Genomic DNA, 14,562 nt, shown 5'->3' with positions numbered 1-14,562 from the left:
GGAGAGAACATTGTATAGAATAAGAGAAAATAAAAAGGATCGTGCGAAGAGATGTGCGAAAATCAGAATGATTGAAAGAAAATGAAGGAAAATAAATTAAATTAAATTACAGGAAGATTAATCACTTTTAAAATATTAATTAATTAATTTTAATATTATGGTATTAATTTTAAAAGCTTAGAAAAATAATAATAATAATAATAATAATAATAATAATAATAATATATCTAAATAAATATAAATATAAATTAATTTAAATATAATAAATTTAAATATAATAATAAATATAAATAAATATAATAATGTATTCTATCATTATAAACAAAAGACAATTGATCATAACCATTGATGCATCGATAAAATAATTATTTGATCTCTGATTGACTAAACAACCGCTCATGTTTTGTGAACGTTGCTAATGGATTTTTACAATCGATCAGTTCATTTATTGTTATGTATTTGGCATCACGATACTATCGCGTCGGTTGATTAGTTTCTATGATTCTTACATATATCTTTATTATATAACATTTTTAATATTTCGAAACATGCTAAATCAAGAATATAACTTTGTAATCCTTGTATTTCTAATAAACGTAATTTTCAAAAGTTATGTAATTATTTTTTTAGAAAAAAAGCAGACTTAATCAATATATACACTTATATACATATATATGCACTATAAACACTTCAGCAACAATTTTTTTGGCGTGGAAGTGACATCTCGTTTTATTATCATGTTGTTTTTAATATCAATCTTCTTAATTACACGAATTAATCGAGTCATTAGATTAATGATATATAAATGATATTTATTAATGATATATATATATATATATATATATATATATATATATATATATATATGATTAATGATATGTAATATTTATAATACTGACTAGAACAACATTGACTTGATTTATTTAATATTCTAAATCCCAATGGGAGATCCAGATTATTAAACAAATTATTTTTGAGGAGAGGATCCCTCGTTGGGATTCGTAATATTAAACAGATTTTTCTCAATTGGATTGGTAAATGGGAAGTAGTCCATTTATTGTACGTATTAAAATATTCTGTAATTTGCAATTAACAATTCCATACTTTTTCTTAAAAACAACTATGTATTTTCTTTACACCAATTGATTCCTCTCATTATTTTGTACATAAAAGTATTAAGGTAAGATAATCGAAAAATGAATATTTTTCAAGATATTTTATGATTTACGTAAAATTAAGAAATTATTTCAAGCCTCATAACTAGGAAAGTACTTAATGAAAACTAACTTAATTATAGTGTTTTGGAAAGCTCTCGAGATGAGCTACAAGAATGTGCAAAAATAGGGTATTCCATTTAAAAAAATTGAAGTGACCTTCACGTGACCTTCAAATGACTCTTCAAGGTCAAACCAATGGTACCATCTTATGGCCCCCTCGAAACCAAACAACTTTTGTCTGAAACATTTTTCTCTGAAATGCTTAGTTTTTGAAAGAAAAGGGGTGTACGGGTGGTCTAGGACACCCTGTATATATATATATATATATATATATATATATATATATAAATTAATGATACACACGTGCGTGTGTGTGTGTATGTGTGTGTGTGCGTTTGTGTCGTTAAGCAAAGTGGAATTATTCAACCGTCGGTATATCAAAACATAAAATTCTGAATATTAATATGCTCTTGAGCTGATGAACGGCTATAAGTATAAGTCTGACATTTACATTATCAGTTCAAGAAGATTCGTTTTGCTGACATGTATATCTGCTTGGCGAGATTTACAATTGCATTTTAAACATTTGAGTGTTCTAATTGATCGTGTTATTAGAAAATTTATCAGGTAATATATAAAATAAAATTTTATCATACTATTGCAAAATCCCAACAATGGTTAATAATACTATAATTATTTTAAGAGCATAATTTTAATATAAATATTTAATATAAATTTTTCAAATATCACAAGCTGTCAGTTTTATACGATTTTTTTTGTTATAATTTTATTAAATATATATTATAACAGAAGTATTTTTATAGAAATATGTTTAACAATTAGATACATAACAAAACAGAAAGAGAAATTCTTTTAAAAAATCACGATAATTATACAATTTGTATATTATATAAAAACACAATATAATAGAATAATGATTTTGATAAAAATCAAATAAAAATTAATAAAATAATTCTTTTTTTTGACTCAATTTGCGAATGTTACATTAAATAGTTTTGGTTTATAACAAAAAACTCTGTTTATAAAACAATAAAAGTTTATTTATAGATCTAAAATATTTTCGAACAAAGATTTGCATACAAGTGAATTTTAAGTGGATATGTTGTGATGTAATCGCTTAAGATTTTTATACATTTATACAGCTATAGATTAAATAAAATTATAACTAAAATACTAAAATGCTAAAAACAATTTATATGTTAAATGTTTGCGACAAGAATTAATATAAGAATTGATATAAAGAAAACTCTTGAGATAAGGAATACTCGCCCTAATTAATGATTTTGCAATAAGTTCTCGAAATTTTATCTTTTATAATAAAAAGCAATTGCAAGTAATGGTCAAAAAATTAAAAATATTTTTATTGGATTCATACATATTTTTATTATATAAATAATGAACAAATTTATCATACTTTTTCATGAATCTTTAAAGTTAATCATAAATAAAAGTTAATTATAAAAAAATATACGATTAACGCATTTCAGTGATCTTTCTATTATTCTCTCCCTCTTTATATCTCTTTCTATTTAGGATTACCATTTAGAATCACAAGATAATTACAATTTTGTCGAAGAATTAATACCACTTATTTTGTGACACGTGTGAAGAATTAAAGAAACAATAAAGAGAAGAAGCTTAATTTAACAGTTAAGAATATCAACGTAAAGAAACGATGTTTATAAGTATATTGTTATTATTCATGTTTATTTTATTGATATATTATTATTACGTACATTATGGAAGAAATGGACGACTTCTTCATCTTTTACCGGGATCTCCGAGCATTCCGATTTTTGGTCATTCATTCCTATTCCAAGTTTCAGCAGGCAAGTACAAAATTTATACTCTATTTACGTTAATTGACAAATGACTCGTCATTCGTGCATACATTCAAGCAAAAATATTAAATTTATAAATCCTTTGCTCTAAACGTATACCAAGATTATTGCATACAGATTACATATCTGAGCACTTCCCTTTGGAATAATAATTTGTAATTAATTTTTTTTTATTATTTGTCTGTTTTCAAGATTAAGATGCGTTAATATTAAAAATAACAATAAAATTAGCACTAAAATTTTTGAATCGATAATTAAAGATTAAATCATAATTGGCAAATTAGAGATACGGCGCAGTAATTGGAGCTCAAGAAGGGGACAACACTTCCTTGCTTCTGATTACTCGTATATTTTAAATTAAATATAATTAAATAATATAATTACATTAACAAGAATGAACATTTCAGATGATCTTTTGATCCCTCTTCAGCGCGATATTAACAATATGCATTACAAGGTATTATATAAGTGTTTAACGCATCAAATTATAAAAATATCTGCCTTTGACCCGTAGATAAGTTAGAACGCATAGACGTTAGATTGTATCTCGCAGATATCTGTTTTAAATAATTCTTCAAATTATTGTATTGTAATGTGCCAATGTGTTAAATCCCAAGTAAATCTAACAAGAAAATATATGAATACAAAGAAATATTACATAATATACGTAATTTATGCAATATACGAAATATACGTAAATTAACTCTTTACATTTTAATTACTAGTCATAAACATGACTCATCAGATTCTGTGCTTTTACAAATTGATAATGATATATCGTTGTGTATCTCTCATGTTGACTTGAGATTCAATTGGACTTGAGATGAAATTGGACATATTTCTTTCAATTTGCTATTTTATTACAGGTATGTCGATGATACATCTTTGGCGGTTCCCTTTTCCATGTTCAATGGAATCTTGGATATCTTCAACTCTGTTCATCCGAGATTTCAGTTTATGGAGGAAGGAATAATAAATTTAATTTCTTCGATGTTACGATAGTCGCGAACAATAATTTAATTGAATTTGAGATCATAAAACCACTTTTTCTGGGAGATATCTAAATTATAAATGGAATCATCCACTATGCTATAAGAGAGGAATAATTGTAGGACTGATGGATATCGTGCCTTTTTATTGTCACATCCCAGATTTCATCAAAAAAACTTTGATCTATGATAATGAGCATTCTCTTGGACAATGGTTATCCTCTGGCTTACATTTTCAATGTAATACGAGAACATCTGAGATTGCTATTAGCCAAGAATCAATCAAATTTAGAGTTTAATGAGAACCATCCCTAGAAAAACCCTCTTCATATTTCAATACCTTACATATCAATAATGATTTTCGGAACAATTTAAACGAATTCTTAGCGATCATCACACGAGATTTATTTTATTTCGGCCTAGATAAATTTCGTAGTTTTGTCATAAAAACATAATGCCAAAAGATTCATACAGCAATATATAAAGTCTCATGTAATGTATTGTTGTCAATTGTAATGTTAAACAATTAATTAACACTACAATTGACAACAATATATTGTAACACATGTCTTCAAGCGTATTTGATCTATCGTTTTTGATCCAGTATATTGATTTTTTCGGAAGATAGTTCATATTATTTGAAAGCAGACTTCTAGATGGCGTTACTAACGCTGGTACAAATACTAACAAAGGAGTTTACAGACCATGGATTTAACACATTGGCACATTACTGTACAATAATTTGAAGGATTATTTGAAATAATGTAAAATGTACCAGATATCTGCGAGATATAATTTAACGTTATCTACACTACGTTATTCTAACGTTATATATCGAAGACAGATATTTTATAATTTAATGCGTTATCGCATTGAACTGAGGGGGGATTAAAAGATCATCCAAAACGTTCGCTTTTGTTAGTGTAATTATATTTAATTTGAAATATACGAATAATCAGAAGGAAAGAAGTGTTGTTTCTTTCTTGCACTCGAACTACTGCGCTGCGTTTCTAATTTGCCAATTTTGATTTAATTTTTAATTATTATTATTCGAAATAATTTTCAAATTTATTCAATTTTATTTAATTTTATTTAATTTCTGTATCGATATTTATAATATATTTTTTAGTGGAACAATGGAAATTATTGTGTACACTATATGATAAGTATTATCCTATTATGAAAATATGGGGATTATTCGAATTTGTTGTGTCTATCCGTCATCCAGATGATCTGGAGGTAATATGGAAATTTCTGGAAATATTTAATTCTTTTTAGACATTACTTTAGCTAGAGATTTAGGAATCTCGTATTTCACAAGAAGATATTTGCTGAAAATATTTCTTAAAAACATAAAAAGGATTGATACAGAAATCTATACAGATTAGATTAAAATATGAGATACAATTAATAAATTATTTGTGCATCTGAGATTGAATGCTATAATAAATAAATGTTTCCGGTGATTTTAGAAGATATTAAGCAGCACTAAGCACATCGAGAAAAGTCGTTTTTATAATATGTTACATCCCTGGTTCGGCACAGGTCTCCTCACCAGTACAGGTAACATAACACTGTTAACATACAAACTTTTTTATTACAGTTTATTGTCGTATATTATAAGGGAGTATTCTAGTCTAGCGAGTCGGATTTTTTTGGATATTTTGCAAGTATTTGATATGAAAAATATGCCTACAAAAAGATTTCCAATTTACAAAATTGACACAGTTATAGCACAGTTATAGCTCCCCGGTAGAGAGCGATCTCCGGCGCGCACTCGGCATTCGGGCCGCACGGTGCACAATAGAGCATTGTGTCGGCATTTATATTTCGGCTAGATTCGGCTAGTGAATTGCTGGAACGTTATTTAAGAGAAACACAAAATAACAACTAAAATTTTTTGAATTTATTGACTTTTGGACTTTTGCTCCAAAACATCTTCATTCTGGAGCAAAGATTGAAGTATAGCAACTTTTCTTATTATCTTCAATGAAGGATTTATATCGATTTTGAAAGTTACGAACTTAATGAGTCACTATTGGTCACAGCAAGCAAAGATGCAAATTCTCGGAACGAAGCTCGTATTACCCGCTCGAAACGGCGTTCAACTGATTTCGTTAGAGACGAAAAACTAAATCGCAGGGAAGAGAGAACAGCTCAGTAAAACTTTTATTAGCAGGAGAAAGGTCCCTTGTATGGCCCTGCACTAGCTTGATTGTAAGTAAAATTATCTCTATGTAATCAATGTGAAAATCTGTAAATACTTTTTTTGCTTCTCATGATATCTTATATCTTATGATGTCTCAAAAACCGGTTGATCAATTTGATATGAGTTGATCAATCAAATATGTACACATCTTCAGCATAAATATAGTTAAAGCCCCTCCCAAAATCAAGTCAAAATATTATTCTTTTAATTTTTACAGCTTTTTAATGGTGAAAATGAATGGCAAAAATCGAAATTTAATTTTCTAAATGACATTTTTTTAAATTTTCAATATTTTCTTCATTTCGATATCTATAGCCAAACTCATACTAATTAAACATCTCTCTGGTTTTTTTGTTTTAGATTTTAGAAGCAGAACAGCCAGAATCATAAGAGCCATGGACTTTGGAGCCAAATTTTTTTTTATTATCTTATTCAAATTTGTGTACCGCACTTATTTATAATTATTTTTAAGTAAAAAAATTTTGAAATATACTTCAAGTATGTACATATAAATTTTTGGGATGCGGTGAGAAAAACCGCATCCAAAAAAAACACACTTTTTATTTTTTAAATTTGCGAAAATACTATACAAAATTTCGGCTTTTAGACTAGAATACTCCCTTAATACCCCCTTGTGTGAACATAATAACGCAAAGTTGAAAACAAATAATGAACCAAATAAATAAAAAAATAATAAGAATTGCTATACCGGTCGAAACGTTAAAGTTGTAAAAAATAAAAATAAATAAATCCGGTCGAAGGTGACGCAAATATGATTTTTTGAAGTAACAGAATTTTCGTGTGACAAATAAATTACGCATTGTACAAACACATTCAATTTTAATAAGACTCACATCCTTTTGAAATAATTTTTCTCACTTTCACTCGAAATATTTAATACATAATTATTTCGGTTGCACTGAAGTTTGTTATCAATTTATCTCTATCACAAAAAAATCAAATAACTACAATGAAATATTACAATTAGATTTAAATATTATCTTTCTTAAATGGTGAACTTATATAATATAACTTATATAACTTCTCGTTTTATAAATTAATAAATTTAAAAGAAACCTGCAAATGAAATCATATCGAGAGATAATTTTGCCGAAAATACATATATTCTCAAGTAACTAAAAATAATAGAGATGATCTCTCTATAAGATATTTCAGTTAAAAATTTTCAAATGTAAATCAAACATCATTATGTGACAGACATTTTTAATAAATTTTAGTATATTTTTTATTTATCAATCTATACAGATTTAAATTTTTATTTATGTTTTTATATTTTTTTATGATACTTTCGCTCATATTTTATAATATTTTTGTATTGACATTGATGAAACAAGGACCTGAATTAGGCCGAAACGTTTGTATCTCGATCTTTTATTTGATTTATTATAATTTAATATGAATTATTGATAATAATTGCATATATTTTGTTACGCTCGTACATCAGCGCTTGGTTTTTAACCTTCTGCAATTTGTTTTTGATATAAAGATTTAATTACAAAATAATAATTAAATTCAAGTTAATACTTTCAATACTTACCTTTTGTAATAATTTTATGAGAAGATATATTTAAAAGATTATAAAAGAATTTTGCGATATAAAAAGAAAAACGTAGAATAATATTGTTATTTAATAATGGGCAGTAAACATTAAACTAATTGTAAGAGAGATACTATAATATGTATAAATCTTATATTTCAGTATTTGTATTTTATCGCATAATTTTATCTTGTTTTTGTTTCAGGCGTTAAATGGCAAGCACGGCGAAAGATATTAACTCCTGCATTCCATTTTAATATATTAAATCAGTTTGTTGATATCTTGATCAAGGAAAGTGATTGCATGACAAAATCTTTGAAGGATGTCGGAGGCACAGTTGTAAAGGATTTATTACCATTTATTAGTGAATATACCCTAAACGCGATATGCGGTAATATTCTAAATGACTATAACTTAAGAAAAGAATTTGTTTCTACACGAAGTATCACATGAACACACACACGCACACACACATACCGCGACGTAGATACACACACGCATACGATGAACGGTACAATGAAAATAAATAATATTCGATTTTTTATTGTCAAAGGTATCAATTAAATATTCACTCGTAATAATCTTCGATTGTTCGATCTCGACACAGAGTGTCCCAGAATGGACGGACACGAAATGCACAGCTTGACTGTCCGTGCCAGAAGAAACAATTTTTCCTTTGGCAAAAATTTGTCTGAATACTACTTTTTAAATAAAAACAACTTTAAGCTAACGAATGAGTGCTCTAGGTCAGATAGGCAGTTGAATCAGATATGGTGCGATGTATGAATTTATAGACGGAGGATAGACTTTGGCAGACTTAAGCAAACTCATCTAAGTGTTTCAATTGAGTGATTAATAGTGATTATTATTTTGAATTTGCGATTTTAAGTTCAATTAAGTTGTGGAATTGACAATATATGATTCCCATACTTTCTATAAAAAATATTTTTTATTTATTTATATTATCAAGAAATGTGTTTTGTTTAACAAATTCTTTTTTGTTCAAGTTTAATAAATTTCTTATAATTATATACTTATAAATATATATATATATGTATATCGCTAATCGTACAATATTTTCTAAAAAAAAAAAACTTTCTTATTTTCACCGGTACATCTTTCTATTTATATTAAATACGTTACTAAGGCCGTGTTTATTGCGCATGCACGAAAAACCCGAGCTATTTGCCAATTGTACGGCTACATGGCGCTTGAGCCTGTACGCTATTTTATGTTTACTTTTTTTTAAAAACGTTGTATTCAAAATTATTCACATGTCATCTAATCTATTTATTTTATTTTCAAACGTTATTTCAGTGATATCATTTAGAAAATGTTCTTTTATTAAATAAATTGTATTCAAAATAGCGATATTGAAATATCATGCATAGTTTTTATAAAATCTTTAATAATATAGTAAAACTCTGTGCGCGCACCACTCCTGTGATTTATGCGTAATTTAATTAATTGTTACCGTTTAAATAGTAGTATTTAAATGCACTTTTGCCAAAGGAAAAAGTTGTTTCTGCTGGCATGGACAATCATACTGTGCATTTTATGTCCACGATTTCTGGAAACTCTGTATAATAAATACATTTTAGAAACTGCCATGGGCGTCTCTCTGGAAAAATTCGGCGAATTCCAACAACAGTATCGAAATGCAATTCACGAAATAACTGAATTGATAGTTTATAGGTAATTTAATACCTGAAAGTATAATAAATAATTGTGTGACATATCTATGATCCTTCATTATAATGATACAGCTATACATTTTAAAAAATAGATTGATTATTAAACAATCATGTGAAGGTGAACAACTGTTTATATGAATGTTAAATATTGATTTGTTTAAGCCCGTAATTGGCAATTAAAATGTATTGTGCATGCTCCATTAAATGTTGTATTTCGAATTGCTTTCAATCTTGAAACTATTGAAAAATTAAGAAAAATGAATTGTGTGGGCAAAATTTGTAGATTAAAAAATATTTAGCTTTGATAAAAAAATATTTAGCTAAAACGAAAATACAATGCTTTTAGAAGGATCTACATAACTTTTTCACACATAGTTTTAAATTTTTCATATATTGTCTATAATCTATGATTATTTAGAGTTAAGATTACTCTATTACTTCATGATGGCTTTAAATAAGGCTTTACAAAATAATAACATTATTATTGATATTATATAACTTAATGAATTTCGGTTTAGAGCATTAAGGCCTTGGTTGGTTAATGATTTAGTATTCTCACTTACGCCACAAGGAAGAAAACAAAAAAAAATCTTGAAGATATTGCATGGATTTACAGAGAAAGTACGTTATAAGTCATGTTATCTCAAGTCCTTCAAACACTTTTAAAAATTACAATAAATCTCATAATATTAATAACATATTACATTATTAATATTTATAATGTAATACAATATGCCTTTGCTATTTAATACAAAAATTAAATATTTCGTGTATAGGTTATCGCGGAAAGAAAACTTTATCATGATTGCACAAATAATCGATTCTTAAAGAATCTTGAAGATGAAAAAGAGACCGAGGCAGAAGATGTCGAAGTATTTGGAAGTATGTAAGAAATCAGAGCTTCTAACTTAAATTCAATTTCGCAATGTAAAATTATAAATTATACTTGCACTAAATTAAACTATTTACATTAAATATATATATAATGACACGAAATGATGCGTTATATGTCCGATATAAAAATAAATTATTGCTATTTTTAAGAATTACTATTTGTAAGGAAGTTTAAATTTTAAACGAGAACAATGTTATATATAGTTAAAGCGTGATATACAAAAATGTGATAATCGTTAATATGCCTTGCTTATTTCTAGTTAAAAAAAAACGGCTAGCCATGTTGGACCTTTTAATAGCCGCATCTCGAGAAAGTTCTTTAACTGATTTGGACATAAGAGAGGAAGTCGATACTTTCATGTTTGAAGTACGCATATGTAATATGTTTTTTAATTTTTTGTACATATTATCTAAGCACATAAAACAATATGATGATCTGATTACAGGGTCATGATACTACAGCAGCGGGCATAATGTTTGCTTTGTTATTATTAGCTGAACACAAAGATGTTCAGGTACATCTCAATATTTTATGATATATTATTTAAATTGCAATTTTTATTTAAAGTAATACAAATATCAAGTTTTTCTTTACAGTGTATTTTTCTATACGTAAATCAATATATAAAAATTCCGAAAAAATTAAAACATCTCAAAACAAATGTGAACAATATATTTTGATTTATTATAAATTTATTTATATTTATGCATATAAAAAAAATTGAAAAATATATTTTAATTATTATTATCGATGTCATAGGAACGTGTGAGGGTTGAAGTTAATACCGTGATGCAAGAGAACGGAGGGAAACTTACCATGAAATCATTGCAAAATTTATCATATTTAGACAGATGTTTAAGAGAAGCGCTACGTTTGTATCCCAGCGTGTTTTTAATATTTCGAAATACTGCGGAAGATGTAAAACTACGTAATTAATCACTTTATGTCACATAACACGAAGCATATATTATCGAACTTAAAATTTAATATATTATATTACATTTTAAAAATACAATATTATGTACATTTTATTTTTCTCAAAAAATTCTTATTTTTGAAATTTTTTAATTTTTTATTTTAAATTTTTAAATTTTGTAATACTTTTCAGATTCATATATTGTACCTGCTGGAACGAACTTACATCTTAATATTTACGGGGTTCACAGAGATCCTAATTTCTGGCCAAATCCAGAAGTATTTGATCCAGATAGATTTTTGCCCGAAAAGATACGGAATCGTCATCCTTATTCCTATTTACCATTCAGCGCAGGACCAAGAAATTGCATAGGTGAATTGGTTGTGATTTTCGTTTCTCTTCATGCTGATAGTTTTTGACAGACTTTGAATTTTATGTATTATTAGGTCAACGATTCGGCATGTTGGAATTGAAGGCTATGATAGCTCCTTTGGTGCACAATTTTTATTTGGAGCCCGTTGAATATTTGAAGAATATTCAGTTGAGGACCGATATAATACTTCGTCCTTCTCATCCGGTTCATATCAGATTTATCCCCATCAAATGCAAATAGCCGTTTAAAACTAACTCAAATACTATATGAATGTAAGATGTGCAAATTGCGGGAAAATCTTTATATATATTATATATGCAATTATAAACAAAATACACACTGTATATGAACATTATATTTAATTATAAAAATATAGAGATAGATATTGTTTGCTAACAAAAATATAGAAAATTTTTAACATTTTTAAAATTTAAAAATCAATATGGTTCTTATTTAAAAAATAATTATTTGACTAGAAAGTGATCTCTGCAAGAAGTAGGAGTTACATACGTCGATTTAACTTCGTTTGCCTTGATGCGCCACATCTTTGTTCAGGATTAAAATAGTCAAGGCCTTTTTGTAGGATTTTTGAAGCTACAGTTGGATTTTTGTGGACTGTCAATAGGGCTGTCTCATCTGCGTATTTTGCGGTCATTACACGGACATTTATAATTACTAAGTCCGCAGTATATAGTAAGTACAGCACTGGGCCAAGCACGCTGCTCTGAGGAATTACACCGTAAAGTTGAGAGACCGCGTCTTGTTTCATAAAATATCAAGCTTAAAGGTAAGATTGTAGAATATTAAAATAATGGATTGACAGGTTTTGTTTTATCTTGTAGAATAGTAGGATAATATGATAGTAAAATAACAGATTGATAGATTTTGTTTTATCTTATATTGCAATTCGCCAGACTCTATCAAACGTCTGAGAAATACCAAGAAAGACTTCAGAGCATTAACTTTTTGCGGCGATTCCTTTATGGATTCTCCTGGCCAATTTATGTAGTAAGCAGTGTATATAATGAGATTATTATATATTATACATATATTATATAATTATATAGAATGAGAGAAAATGAAAAGGATTGGAAAAGAATAAAAAGAGAATATGAGAATATGAGAATATAAGAGAAAGAAAGAGAGAATTGTATAGAATAAGAGAAAATAAAAAAGAGCGTGCGAAGAGATGTGCGAAGATCAGAATGATTGAAAGAAAATGAAGGAAAATAAATTAAATTAAATTACAGGAAGATTAGTCAATTTTAAAATATTAATTAATTAATTTTAATATTATGTTTTTAATTTTAATAGCTTAGAATAATAATAATAATAATAATAATAAATCTAAATAAATATAAATATAAATAAATTTAAATAGAATAATAAATATAAATAAATATAATAATATATTCTATCATTTTAAACAAAAGACAATTGATTATCATAACCATTGATGCATCGATAAAATAATTATTTGAGCTCTGATTGACTAAACAACCACTCATGTTTTGTGAAAGTTGCTAATAAATTTTTAGGGCCATCACACACGAAATTGCATAAGACCATATGAACCAATGAGCATCGAGTATTAAGTCGCCATATTAACTTACATAACATAATACTCAATGCTCATTGGTCCATGGTCTTATGTTATGCATATGCAGCTATGCAATTTCATGTGTGATGGCCTTTACAATCGTAAATCATAATGTTGCGATTGCCATTAGAGACAAAATCGCTTTGCATGTGTGCGTGCAAGAGTATGTGTGTAAATGTTGAAAAATGTCACAACTGGTACAGGATTATCATACCTCAGAATTGATAGCACCAATTTTATTCAAACTCAAAAGTCGCAATCGAAAATTTGCATCAATATTGTATTAGAAAATTGCTGTTAAATTTTTTATTATGACTTTAGTTTCTGAGATATTTTAATCGGAAGTTTATTTATGAAAAAATTCGGGATAAACTATTTGATAACGCCCTGATATGTCGAAAATAGTGACTCTCAACGGTCGGGTCCGGTTCATTTATTGTTATGTACTTGGCATCACGATACTACCGCGTCGCTTGATTAGTTTCTATGATTTTCACATATATCTTTATTATATAACATTTTTAATATTTCAAAACATGATAAATCAAGAATATAACTTTGTAATTCTTGTATTTCTAATAAACGTAATTTTCAAAAGTTATATAATTATTTTTATAGAAAAAAAGAAGACTTAAACAATATATACACTTATATGTATACATATGCACTATAAACACTTCAACAACAATATTTTTGGCGTGGAAGTGACATCTCGTTTTATTATCATGTTGCTTTCAATATCAATCTTCTTTAATGACACGAACTAATCGAGTCATTAGATTAATGATATATAAATGATATTTATTAATGATATATATATATATATATGATTAATGATATGTAATATTTATAATACTGACTAGAACAACATTGACTTGATTTATTTAATATTCTAAATCCCAACGAGAGATCCAGATTATTAAACAAATTATTTTTGAGGAGAGGATCCCTCGTTGGGATTCGTAATATTAAACAGATTTTTTTCAATTGGATGGGTAAATGGGAAGTAGTCCATTTATTGTACGTATTAAAATATTCTGATGTCGAGTGTATGCAAGATAATTGTACATATATTATCGAGATAAGTATTTATAAAAAACATTTAATAAACAATAATTAATAAAATTAATGGACGTTTTTCAAAGACTTTTTTTCTTATACTTCTTAAACATCTTTTTATATTTTAAAAGTTTATTTATAAAATTTGAAGCGTTCTGCACTTGTAGCAAAACACGTTTTAATATTATAA

General features: G+C 27.0%; 1 protein-coding gene across 1 annotated transcript; it reads left to right on the top strand.

The window, feature by feature from the left end:
* Positions 1–1,731: 1,731 nt before the first annotated feature.
* On the top strand, positions 1,732–14,459 carry LOC145973661 (cytochrome P450 4C1-like). The gene is made up of 13 exons (XM_083103193.1): positions 1,732–1,844; positions 2,772–3,067; positions 5,198–5,307; positions 5,541–5,631; positions 8,041–8,226; positions 9,437–9,530; positions 10,048–10,150; positions 10,306–10,411; positions 10,684–10,790; positions 10,870–10,938; positions 11,184–11,352; positions 11,533–11,712; positions 11,787–14,459. The coding sequence occupies exons 2-13, from the start codon at positions 2,914–2,916 to the stop codon at positions 11,951–11,953; spliced, it is 1,536 nt and encodes a 511-aa protein (XP_082959319.1). The 5' UTR covers positions 1,732–1,844; positions 2,772–2,913; the 3' UTR covers positions 11,954–14,459.
* Positions 14,460–14,562: the final 103 nt, after the last annotated feature.

This window comes from Camponotus vicinus, unplaced genomic scaffold (assembly GCF_025532165.1).
Source record: "Camponotus vicinus isolate PSW18456_S1 unplaced genomic scaffold, iyCamVici1.0 SCAF_6, whole genome shotgun sequence".
NCBI classification, from domain to species: domain Eukaryota; kingdom Metazoa; phylum Arthropoda; class Insecta; order Hymenoptera; family Formicidae; genus Camponotus; species Camponotus vicinus.
The sequence above is the reverse complement of the archived record's forward strand: the minus strand, read 5'-3'. Positions and strand labels throughout refer to the sequence as shown.

Coding starts and splice junctions, on each gene's coding strand:
- LOC145973661 (XM_083103193.1), top strand. CDS start 2,914: ATGTTTATAAGTATATTGTTATTATTCATGTTTATTTTATTGATATAT. Junction 5,308..5,540: donor GTCATCCAGATGATCTGGAG/GTAATATGGAAA, acceptor CGGTGATTTTAG/AAGATATTAAGCAGCACTAA. Junction 5,632..8,040: donor AGGTCTCCTCACCAGTACAG/GTAACATAACAC, acceptor TTTTTGTTTCAG/GCGTTAAATGGCAAGCACGG.